At 47.3% G+C, this 12,292-nt stretch overlaps 1 protein-coding gene across 2 annotated transcripts in view; it reads right to left on the reverse strand.

Annotated features, from left to right (window-relative positions):
* APCDD1 (APC down-regulated 1) overlaps positions 1-11,369 on the reverse strand; it is a 32,502-nt gene extending 21,133 nt beyond the window's left edge. Inside the window, exons 1-3 of one of the 2 annotated variants that reach the window (XM_030011815.1) lie at positions 11,208-11,369; positions 1,897-2,077; positions 4-538 (exon numbers count right to left, since the gene is read on the reverse strand). In XM_030011815.1, coding sequence (XP_029867675.1) covers positions 4-538; positions 1,897-2,077; positions 11,208-11,265 — 774 coding nt within the window. In that variant the 5' untranslated portion in view covers positions 11,266-11,369. Of the gene's footprint in view, positions 1-3; positions 539-1,893; positions 2,078-11,207 lie in introns of both variants that reach the window. The other variant, XM_030011814.2, reaches the window with a different exon arrangement.
* Between the last annotated feature and the right edge of the window lie 923 nt (positions 11,370-12,292).

A 12,292-nucleotide genomic window follows, 5' to 3' on the forward strand; every position in this document is an offset into this window, starting at 1 on the left:
TACCTTGGTATTTTGAAGAGGAGGTTGGTAACTAGATGGTCGATAGTACCTTCTCTGAGTAGCGTCAGTATGAATGTCTCCAAGAAATAGCTCCTCCACGAGGTGGTCTAAATTGTGGTGCAGGTACTGCTTCTCCACACGGATCAGCTGGAGTTCGTGCATGGCAAAATTCAGAGCTTTGGTGCATTCACGGCCGTTCTCTTCTCTCAGCAAATCGTAGCTGACATCCTGCTCCCAGGGACTATCTTCTGGTATAAATCCAGGACACGTATGGTTCACCAATTCACTTAATTTTTTGGCTACTGCTTCACTATGGCATATGATCTGTATGTTGCGTAGTTGATAATCAGCTTCAGTACCCCCTCGGATGATCCAGGATGCTTGGCGGAGACGTATTTTGCCACGTATAACTAAGGTGTAGATAGGGTTTGTGCAGCGATTGCCACCGTAATAAAACTGATAGGCCTTGAATGTATTATTGTGGTAGAACCTGTAAGATCTTGTGATGAACTCTGGGCCTGCTCTAACTTCACATCTGTGGGAAGACAGAAAGCGATGGAAACAAAATTTTAGCAAGGTGGCACATCTTGCACTGCAGGTAATAAGACTGAGCAAACCCACGTGGGTCCACAGAGACACTCGGGTGCTAATGTTCCTCCGGCATGAACGGGAGGAAATAGGAACTAGGCATCTGTGGCCTGCCAATTAACCAACAATTTCCTCTGCTGTTAATGCTGTTATTAATATACTGCTTCATGGTGATCATATCTAAGGGCTTTATCTTTGCAGGTTTAAATACTTTGAGCCATGTTTTGCTTTTTCTTTTTGTCTAGGGACCACCATGTGACTCAATTCTTCTCTGAAAAAAGTAGCAGCTTATTAAACATCTAATCTTCTCTTTTGCATGGTAGATTTAGCAAAAGGAGTGATAACATCAGAAAGTGAAATGCCAAACGTCCACAGAACAGTGCAAAGAACTGGCTTCTATGCTGCTGTAGAAGCTTCTTAGTGGAGCTCCACCAGCGCTGGTCTGCAGAGGACGTGCAGGATCATGTCCTCAGCTTTTCCACACACTTTCAACAGGGGCGGCATTTAATGCAAACTTCTGACCATTAATGCAAAACTTCTATTTGGCTTGAATTTGGACCATGCAATATTCAGGTTTTGGGGGGGTGGGTGGTGTTTGTTGTTCGTTTTTTTTTTTTCTGAAAGTGTAAATGGCAGTTAAATTCCACCTCCTGTAGAAAGTCATTTTGTGCCTTCAAACTTGTCCCCCTTGTCACATCCACGCTGCTTAACGTAAATATACTCCTTTCTGTTAAAAACCGCCAGTCTTTCCTACTACAAGTCACTTCAAATAAGCATGTGAATATTGCCTGCTGAGACACAGAAAGCAAAATAGCTCTCTGAATTACAAGTTATCATGTATAGAGGGTAATAGAACTGGTGAAATACAGCTTCTTAATTCCTTTGCTAATAAAACCTGTGCTAGACACATGCTCTGAAAACAAGGACCCATTCAATGGATCTAATGCACGTAGTCAAAGATAGTACAATATTATGTTTGAATAAGCATCCATTTTGGCAACTTGTTGGGCTCCTTCCTATTCAGAGAGAGATTTAAAGATATTTCACAGCATGCTGTTTAAAATCCAAACTATAAATTGATTCATCAAGACAGCTTTATAGCATGCTATTCTCATGTACATAACGCTGCTCCTTCTCCTTTTATGCATAAACATATAGAAAGCATCTGGAATTTCGAGCATCACCATATTAAAGAAAATACTTCCCTGCTGCTTAAAGTGGGCATATTCATCCTTCCCTCTCTGCTTCCTTCCCCTCTTCTCTTCCACATATATCACTCAAGCATCTTGTTTTATCTTTCCTTACCCAGTAGAGACCCAGTGTCCCTCAATATTAGGAGGCATCTGCACAGTGATCCGGGCTCCATTGTGAAGGTGTTTCAGCATATGATGACACTGTGACTCCTTAAAGGCCCTCCAGGCACTCTTCTCCAAGGACCGAGGGTGGGACCTGCTGTCCGGGTGAAGAAGAGCAGAACCTTCTCCCAGCCCTGTGATAGAAAAGTGTAAATTATCATGAGACCCTGCTGAGAAGGGCTTCAGCACAATAAAGGAGGTTGTGAACATCTTGTGTTGAACAACACTTGATCCCATTTTATGTGTCTGGGAAAGTACTGTTTACATTTCTTTTCTCATCTGGAAAATAAAAAATGGAAGCTCTTCCTCTCTGTCAGCCCACTAATAATCCACTAAATAAATTTGCTTTACGAAATACATTGGGGAAAAGGGCTTGAACCAAAGTGTTGCGTTTCCACACTCAAGAGATGGGGCTCTGAACCTGAATTTTATAGACACCTCTGTAATCTCTGGTCAGGACAATCAAAAACTTGGACCTTGAAACTTTTAGAAAGTTGCATCCAGATCCGGACACAAACTTTGTGGTTTCAGCCCACCTCTAATTTGAACGCTTCTATAATAAACTTGCAAATAAAGACTACTCTTTAAAGCCAAGAGAAAACAGATATTAAAAGCAAAGCCTCTGCACACAGGAAGCCTCTGTGATGACTGAGGTGGTCAATTAAAGGCAGATTCTGCTATTTTTATTTTAAAGGAGAAAAGGAATTTCAAAAGCTAATTTTATCTCCAGCACACAGTAATTTTGGTTTCTAGTAATGTATACATACAAACCCAACCAGCGCACTCTCTACACAATATTAATTGAACAAAATGAATATGTAGCTTCAGAAGGCATGCATCTTTACCCTTTTAGGCACAGCCTGCTCTTAGATATGTTGGAAAACATGGATCAAAAGAAAAACACACATCTAGAGGTTAAGAGGTGACAAACACGAACCTTACATAATGGGTTGGAAACTGTATTACTTTGCCAGAAGGAATTTAAGAACCAGCAGGCTATTAAACAAATACGGGGTGGGGTGGAGGGGCTGGTTGTGTGCCTGGGAAGTCGGGGTGGCCATCTCGGGAGAGGGATGTCTCGCTAACACATGCTCCCAGGGGCAGGGTCTGGGATTCACCCCCCTCTCGTCTGGTGCTCTCTTGGCTGACCTGGCTCAGGAATGGGCTGTTGGGGATCACCCAACACCGCAACCCTACACCGCACCAAGCCGCCCAACACAAGATCCTATGCTTTATTTCCCAGGCCCCATCTAACACTCAGGCACATGCTTGGGCAGCACACAGCATCGCTACAGAAATTACAAGAAAATCAGTATTACTTGTTTTTAGGTAGACGCTGTTTCAAACCTTTGCACTTCCCTATCACGAGAAAGAAAACAGTGTCAGTGATTCATTATGCTGGCTAGGTCTTAGATCTTCCAGAAGAAATTTGGGTAACATGTAGGAAAATGGCATTGCTAAAAATATAAATACATGTCAACCTTTTAAAAATAGCAATTCCTAAGTTAAACAAAGGCAAGGACTTATGCAGTAGGCAGGGTAAAGAACTGATCAGAAAGAATACAATAAATACCTGAATGTAAACAGGGCTCACCACTGAATGATCCCAAGATTTAATGAGATCGGTGAATACAACCTCACAAAGCCCTTACTGGAAAATCTGGCAGCTTTGTTGCAGGTTACAAACAATTCTTCGATGTGAAGGAGAATTTACAGCCTTACTTTCTAAAAGGTAATAAATACTAGAGATGCTTTGATATTTGAGCACACCATCTGAGATGCCCTTAAAGGAGCCTATTTTCAGAGGGTCAATACTTCTCCCTTTCTGGAAGTCAAGGCTTCTCCAGTATTTCCACATTGCTTAGCAGAGTCACTCACATTAGTGTCACACAACCCCCGTTCTGCAGCCAGAAACGGTACGGCCACTTCAGAAATGGTAGGGCCATGGCAGGGTGATGCTCTGGTTGAGCTGACTATGTCTTTGGATAGGCAGGATTTACCAGATAGGGTCCACGCTTCATGTATGTGGCAGCACAGCAGCTCCATACTGTGCCATGTCTGCAGCCCATTGCACCTGGAGCAGCACTCAACACTCTCAAAAACTTGGGCTTATTCGGTTTATCTGAAACCTTGTGGGTATGGGGTGGGTATCACAGGCCTTCACACCACCAGGAGAACAAGTGCAGCCAGGTACAGGTGAGCTTACTAGTATATTTATTTTTGTCCTTACAAATCACAGCTGTTGAGAGCTTGCCTTCTAACACCCTTCTCCATCTCTAAGTCTCCACACACTCAAAAAGCCCACGTTACTTCAGCATCCAATTCTGAAATGGAGTGAGCGCTCCTGTCCATGGGCTCAGAGTATCTTTTGGGTCAGAAGTGACACCTCCCGCAAGGTACCTGGTAGAGGCTGTAGCCATCAGTACCAACTTGCAACAGAAACATAGCTGTTGGGATGTCTCCTGCAGACAAATTACCTTGCACTGAAAAAGTCTTTGAAAATTTACATTTCCACTTGAAGTTGTTAAGCGTTTGAAATCTGCCATCAAGAGGAGGTTTTGAAATGGTTCAAGTGACTATTTCCAAGGCATATTTATTATACCACTTGCTTTTAAGCAGTTGTATACTGCCTAGCTCATGTCATATGATTCATGAATACAGACACACTTAAAAATGAATTATTTATTCATTTAAACATACTTGGGCATTTAATTTCTCCAAGTAAAAATCCTTCTGTGGGAGGATACCATCTTGTATGTCCACATTTCAAAGGAGAGAATGCAGTAACCACATTATACATTCACAATTATTCCCTGGAGGAAATAATGAAATGAAGGGGTTTTTGAAAAGGAGTCAAACTTTATGTGGTATTATACAGTGTCTTTTCTTTGATACAGCTCAAAAGCAATTGGGTCTCCGCTCTCCCTGTCACATGTATGTAGTTCTGTCTGCAACTTGCTAATGATAAACTGTAACCAGTGGAGGGAAGGGAGATTTGCATGGATAGCCCGAGATCTGTGCCAGCAAAGAGGGTATTTGTCTGGGACTCTATCCATCCAACCGAGACAAATGAGGGCAGGAACAAGTTTAGGTAATCAAGACAGGCATGAGAACATAAGGAAGGCTGCAACGACAGCGCAAGGGATGTAGAAAACGCACACATGCTAGGCAACATTACATAAATAGGACACGAATATCAAAATATGAATTATGGTACAGAATTAAAAGGCAGTGATGGGACCTTGTTGCTGGGGCAAGGAAATACTTAATTTAGCACAGGCTTCTTCCTTACCAAGTAAACATTGCAATGCTTTTGTATTTACTGACACACACCCGCACATACAGCTACCATACAAAGGAGCCCTAATTCCTTGTACGGCCCGAAGACAAACGCCCAGACCGGTGACACGCTGCCCACGCAGGGCAGTAAGCCGAATGCCGCCTTCCCGCGCTCTTCCTCGCAGCAGGTCCCCCGAGGCAGCGCGGCGTCCCCCCACTCCGCTCCCCCCCGGCAGTGCACGAGGTCTGCTATAAAACGGAGGTCCGGCGGGGATGATGTCACTGATCTTAAAAGATCCATTCGGCCATATTAAACGGGACATGGCTGGAAGGCTCAAGGTTAAAACGTGCTTTTGTGAAAATGGGAAAATAATTTCATGGCTCTTTAAAGCCCGCTTTGGAGCCTAGAAGCAGTTGCGACATAGCTGGAGCCGCTACTTTCATTCAAAGAACTCCAAGTCTGCTATTCTCTACAGCACAGATCCACGCCACGCCACGTAAGTATCTCAGACTCTCTCTGACTGACCGATTTTTAATTTTTTGTGTGTTCTGAAGGAATCTTACCCACTTGTTAAAAAAAATTTAAAATAAAATCCACCATGTTATTACTCAAAAGCGTGACAGACTTCAAACAAAAACCAGTCTTCGCACGAGACTAACAGCACTAATTCTGCAAAGCCTCTGGTTGGCTTTCACTTTAACCACACCAGGACCAGAGGTCGTAAGATTGTATCACCCACCCCACGGTGGCTGTTTACACAAAGAAGCAAGTCCAAAAGGAAAAGGAAAATTCCAGAATGCATCAGAAATGCCAGCTAGAAAAACAAAGCAAAACAAATGCATTTTCTGATGAGTTGATATCCAACTTCTCTTTCGTAATCAAGCCCTAGCAGTGTAGATCGCAGCTTTAGCATCAAACTAATTGAAAATAGCATAAGAGGTGCCACAGCTAGCAGGGGATCCCTGCCCAGGCCCTCATGGATCATGCTGTACAGGGGCAGATGCAACATCCACCTGAGTGGGGAGGTGAAGGTCTGCACAGCTGCCGCTACAGCCAGATGCGGACAGGAGCACGCACCACACCAGACAGAGAGTTCGGGCTCTCAGGTTCACCTATAAACCTGTATCTGATGTGGGAACAACCATTCAAGATAAAAAATAATTGTTAAGGGAAGGTAGGTTACTTTCAAGTTCTTCAAAGCTTTCTGCACGTAGCTGGGAGTAAAACACAAATCTTAAAAAGGGCAATCTGCTGGCAGCCCGTTACCCAAACGCATTTCAAAAATGGCTATGACAAAGCTCTCCGCCAACATTTCTGCAAAAACCTGCAAGCTGCTAGAAAAATTGTTTCAGTTTCCTGAAAAACAGTATGCAAATAGTGTACAATTGCAACACAGATAATGATAAGTAGAGTTGTGCTTGAACACAAATTCTTATAATTTAATTCATCCCTAAACACCCCGGCCAAATTCTGTTCTCAGCTATGCCAGATTGCAAAAGTATAAAACAAGTAATCTTAAATCTTAAAACTGTTTAGATTTAATCAGTTTAATGAACACCTCTATCAGAATCTAAACCATGGCTTCAAACGTGTCCAAGGGTAGTGCTTCAAACTAGACCCAAAGCTACTACTAGGTGTTCAGCAGGTTCACCTTTTGCTAAAATGGGAGAATAAATGTTACCTGAAAGTAGGATTCAAACCTGGATTTAGATTGGGATCGCTCAGCAGGAACCACTTCACTTTTTCTTTCATGTATAGCAAAGTAATTCCAGAAGAGCACAATTTTATTACGAATTAAAACAACCTTGAGTGGTAGTACAAATTCAAAATATTCGATGGCTTCATCTCCGATAGAAACGGTTTAATGTTTGCGCTTTACTTCTGCAGCAAACTCATTTCAAGTTAGAACTTGTTTGAAACCTGAAAAACCTTACAACAGATAAAGAATAATTGGCTGGATTAAGTTTATAGCTCTCCTTATCTGGGCAGTTGCCCTGCACAATTAAATAAATAGACATTTGGATTACGCTCTTCCTTGATGTGGGATAGCGTTAGATAACGCCCATGACAGGCTTTTAGCTGCAGCGCAGACTTACGTAATTGCCATGGAGAATATAATGTCCTGTTACCAAGCCGCTGTCTGTGTTTACCAGTGTTTTCCCTGCACTTCAAACTTCAAAGAGTCCTCGCAGGATTGGGACCTAAATTAGCTACTACAAACAAAAAGGTTGGGAAAGGAAAGCTGGGGTTTATGGCCATGGAAGCAGACAGGACAGTGATTTCCTTTCACATGTATCTGTTGCCTTTCTTGTCCATACCGGGCGTCCAGGTACAGCTTTCAAAGAGACGTGAAATAAAAGTTTCAGTGTGGCAGATTCGGAAGAGAGATCTAAAGCATGTTGAGATGGGACAGCTAAAAAGAAACTCCTCCAAGGCAGACAGGCCCAGCACCGAGGTCTCTGTTATCCTACAGTGCGGTCCTTACTCAATGCCCCATCTTAGACGAGGTCAGAGAACCAAGCGCCAAGCAGTTACGCAGCCGATAACCTCTGCTAAGCTGAAGTTCGGCTCTTAATTGGGATGACTGCTGCTACCCGTGCAAGGTGAAACACCACTGCCTGCAGCATGGGCTTCTTTACGAAGCCACGAAGGGTTAAAGCCCACCCCCCTTCAGGGCGGCGGGGACTCTGCCACAGGCACAAGTGGGTGCAGCCCTGGGCCCCAAGTGCAATTCAGCATCACCAGTAGTTTGGTCTTGCCGCCTTCGAAGGGAACGCCTGCCCTCTGTCAGGGACAGACCTCTGCCCTGTCCTCCACCCACACCTCAGCACCAGGACTTACCCAGGTGGAACTGCCCCTGATGCCGATGGGACTTGTGTCCAAGTAAAGACAATGCTAAACAAGCTCACTATGTATAACCCGACCCTCTATCAGCCCTGCTTAAAGCATCATGTCAGTAATAAAATACTAACCTTGCCTAGAATAGCTGAAGGTACTGGCCTTCAGCGTCGTCAAGGCTAGTTTGGGGCCTCATCACCTGTCAGCCTACCTCCTACAGAGCCCCAAAACTGTCCTTACTGCTCACACCACCTACGTTGTGCCACTGCTAGCCCACAGTCAAGCTGCAGAGATGAGTGAAATCAAATTTACACTGATGAAATTGTGAATAACGTTGAGTGCACCTCCTAACTCTCCCTGCAAACTCTAACAAATCTGACACTAAGCAGTGTCTTCCCCTCTTTCTCTCTGTATTGTCTTCCAGATTTCCAAACGCAGTATTTCACCAAGGGAACAGATCACATATGCCTCTAGCACAGAGCACAGTATTTTTCCATTTTATGGATACGGGTATTTACATCTTCTGATACATTTACTTATTATTTTCCTGAACAGGTTTTGAAATAAACCACTTCTATGTAACTAATTTAAGCAATATTGCTAGAGAACTTTTAAAAGCATAAACAGTTTTGCTCTGAAATCCTAGCAGTCTTGTCTTCATCATCTTTATTAGCAAGTACTATTTCCATGATGTTATCAACAAATTGTTTTAAAGTTTCTAATTCATTACTCTAACAGTAACAATCAGAAATATGCTAAAGTTTCTTCTTAGCATCTGTATTTGTAAAAAAAAAAAAAGTTTACATTTACAAAAGAAATTAGCCAAATTTGTTTTGAATCCACTTGAACATAGCTTTTATTAATCAGGTTTTCTGGAGCTGAATGATCTTAGCATTTGACATCTGAAACTTCTGTGACTTTTTGTCTAAGCAAAGAAAACAGTGATAATGGACAACTTCCAGCTGCAAACCCTTTTTTTTAAAGTTTTTTTTTGACACTGTACAGGTTTTATCTTGATTAACGAAGACAAGTTTTTTCCAAATTTCCAAAATTCAGTGATGTTAAAGTAGGCATTTCTTAATGTAATGAAAGCAGAAGCTTTAGCCTTATAGGACATTTTATAAAGCTTTAAGCCCTAAAAATCCTCAACCATCCTCCCACACTCACTCACTTTTAACCCTTAAATTACCATTGCAATAGAAATGCAAAAGAAAACATCACGTGCTGTAAAGAGGCTTAACACTGCGATCCCCTGGGATTGCCGGTTATTCTTACATATTACGAGTCCGGGCTAGCTGCTGACCGAAGGATGCGCCTATTGACTGTGGCACAGAGGGAAAAGCTCTAGGCCAAGTTAAAGGTAAATACGTTTAGACGGGCTACATTTCAGTAGGTTATATGCCACTGATGTCATTTTCAGGTTTGTAAGAGGGCAGTAGTTTCCCAACACTTGAAGCTCAGATCCAAACTGGGCACTGCCACATTACGGAGGTGTTTATACACAAGGCTCTGAGCTGTATCCTTCTACAAGAACTTAGTTTTGTGTTACATGGTGAACTATAACTGCAGATGGAAGAAATGGATGATTTTCCTCCTTCATCCTCTTTTGGCAGCTGCTGTTTTGATCTGATCACTGGCCCCGATTTGTTTCCTGCTCCAGCCAGGGTTCAGCTCTGCTCTGTAATTCCAAGCAGATGAGCCGGGGAGTCCAACCCTGTAATTACACCTCCTCTCTTTACCCTCTAACTTAAAACCTCCCATTTCGACTTTTACATCTCAGATCACAGAGTTTTAAAGAACACCTCTGGCATCCTGGCAGGTCTGGCTCAGCTAAACACGTCTCTACACTCTCTGGATTTCATAGCTGAGCTGTGAGAAGGGTATAAAACCCCCTCCTGGGGAACAGGGTCTCCTGCTCGCTCTTTCTCAAAACAAAATACACAATCAGAAGCCCATGCTCTTTATTATTTATTAAATACCATCTGTGTGCTTAGCACTTGTACAAACACAGAGAGAGAAAGTCCCTGCTCCACAAAATCAACCCCGGGAATAGCTCTGAAATCCTTACCCCAGCTCACAGATCTCACACTGAATCCATGTAGGTCACTTGCATTGTAACAGTTGAAAAAAAATTTCTCTTTTTACCAGTAAACTTGAGACCCCAAGAAATTTAACTGAAGAAGGCTGGATGCTACAAAGTACTTCAGAAACAGGAACACTCTTCAAAACGATGCTGTAACCGAGTAGGTTGAGTCACTCTTTCGGAACAGTATCGCGCCCAGATTTTTCAAATCTGGCTGCCAAATGTTGGACATACCTAAGCAGCTCATTAAATAGCCTCCTCTTCAGAACTTGCTCTTGAAGAGCACTGGCTTTCTGGAAAGATGGCTCATCTGTTGAAGTGCCGAAATACGGATTTACAAGCTGAACTTGTAAGTTTGAGTTTAGATACGCTGGCTTTTCTTGCTGAAATTTTGCCTACGGTGCGGTTTCAGAGAAACGTCAGTCCAGTGCTCAGCTGAGAGAGTGCCGAAGCAGGACTGCGTGTAACGACACCCAGAACCCCTGCGCTGCCCGGCAAAACATTTTGAGCTGGGTGCAAGCCCCGGTGCCGGCACCCGCCGCTGCCCAAGGCTTCCCGGCTAACACCGCCGCGGCAAGACCCGCTTCTTCGCCCGCGCGGGTGGACGGTGGGTCCGGCGGGCCGCCCTGGCCAAGCTGCCCGGGGTTTGGCGGAGCCAGCCCTTCGCCCGGAGGCCAGCAAGGCGTCCCCGTGCGCGCTGCCCGGGCCAGCCGCCCCGTCCCAGCGGGAACGGCCGCCGACCCCGCTCCGGAGCGGGGCGCGTCCTGCGCGCCTTCACCTACACCGGCCGCACCCGCACGGCATGCAAAGGGGTGCCGCTAACCGGGGGGGGGGGGAAGGGTGTCAGGCAGAGCGAACAAGGTCTCTGCCCGCTTCGCCATCCACAGGGACCCTTCCTCGGCCAGACTCCCCACCCCGGCCCAGCGCACCCACCCGTGACCCTCCGCCCCCACCGGCGAGGTTACGGCCCCACCCCCGCAACCCAGCCGGCTTTCCGGGCGCACCACCAGTAGTCACCCAGCGGGCGGAGACCCCCAGGCGGCCACCCCGGCCCCGGACTCACCGTGCAGCAGCAGGGCCGGGAACAGGTACCTCATCAGGCTGCCGTACGGGGCGGACATCTCCCCGCCGAGCTGCGCCCCTTCCCCGCTCCTTCGCTCCGGCCGCCACCTCCCGCCGCGCCGCCCGCGCCTCAGCGCCGCCGCGGGCAGCCCACGGCCCGGCGCTGGGGGGCAGGCGGCTGGCGGGGCCGGGGGGCCGCCGGGCTCCCTCCGGGGCCGGGGGCCGCCGCCGCTCCCGCTCCTCAGGGCTGCCGCCCCGCACACCGCCGCCCCGGCAGGGCTCCGGCTCCGGCTCCGCCGCCGCTCGCTTCCCTATTCGTCCCTCCCCTCCTCCTGCCTCTTCCGTCTTCTTCCCCCACCGTCTCGGCGGAGCGCGGCGGCGGCTCCGCTTCATATTTCCCCTTCCAGCAGGAGGAGGAGGAGGGGTCGGGAGGTGGGGACTCCTCCCGGGGCGGGGAGGGGGCGGCCCCGCCGCTGGGCTGGCGGCCGCGCTGCGCGGGCAGCGCTCCGGCGACGGGGGAAGGGAAGGGAAGGGAAGGGAAGGGGCGGCCGGGGCCCGGCGGGGGAAGGGAAGGGAAGGGAAGGGAAGGGAAGGGAAGGGAAGGGGCGGCCGGGGCCCGGCGGGCGCCTCCGTGGGGCGCGGGGGCGGGAGGCAGCGGGCGGTGGGCGGGGGACGGCAGGCAGCCGGCGGGTTGTGAGAGCGGGCGGCGGGTGGGATGTGCCCGCGGGGGGCTGGGGGACGCCTGAGGGAGACGTGCGGGGGTGGTCGGTCCTTCCTCGGCGGCGGGGGGAGCGCCCCGAGCAGGGGCGGGAGGCGCCCGGATCCCGCGCCGGTGGGGCGGGGAGCGGGACTTCGCCGCTGCGCCCGTCGGCGGGGGCGGGGGGGCGAAGGTTGGCGTGCGCCCTCGCCTCGGAAAGAAACCTTTCCACGTAAATCGGGCATTTTAAAAGCTAAAAAGAGATGCCAAGGTTGCCGCCTTTGGTGCTGCGCCCTCCTGCACCCTCTTCCCCATGTCTGTTGTTGATTAGGTTTGGTTTTTAGTCCGGTCTTAGGCCCTGGTCATGCAAACACGCGTGGAGTTAACGT

The sequence above is a fragment of the Aquila chrysaetos genome, chromosome 4 (assembly GCF_900496995.4).
Source record: "Aquila chrysaetos chrysaetos chromosome 4, bAquChr1.4, whole genome shotgun sequence".
NCBI classification, from domain to species: domain Eukaryota; kingdom Metazoa; phylum Chordata; class Aves; order Accipitriformes; family Accipitridae; genus Aquila; species Aquila chrysaetos.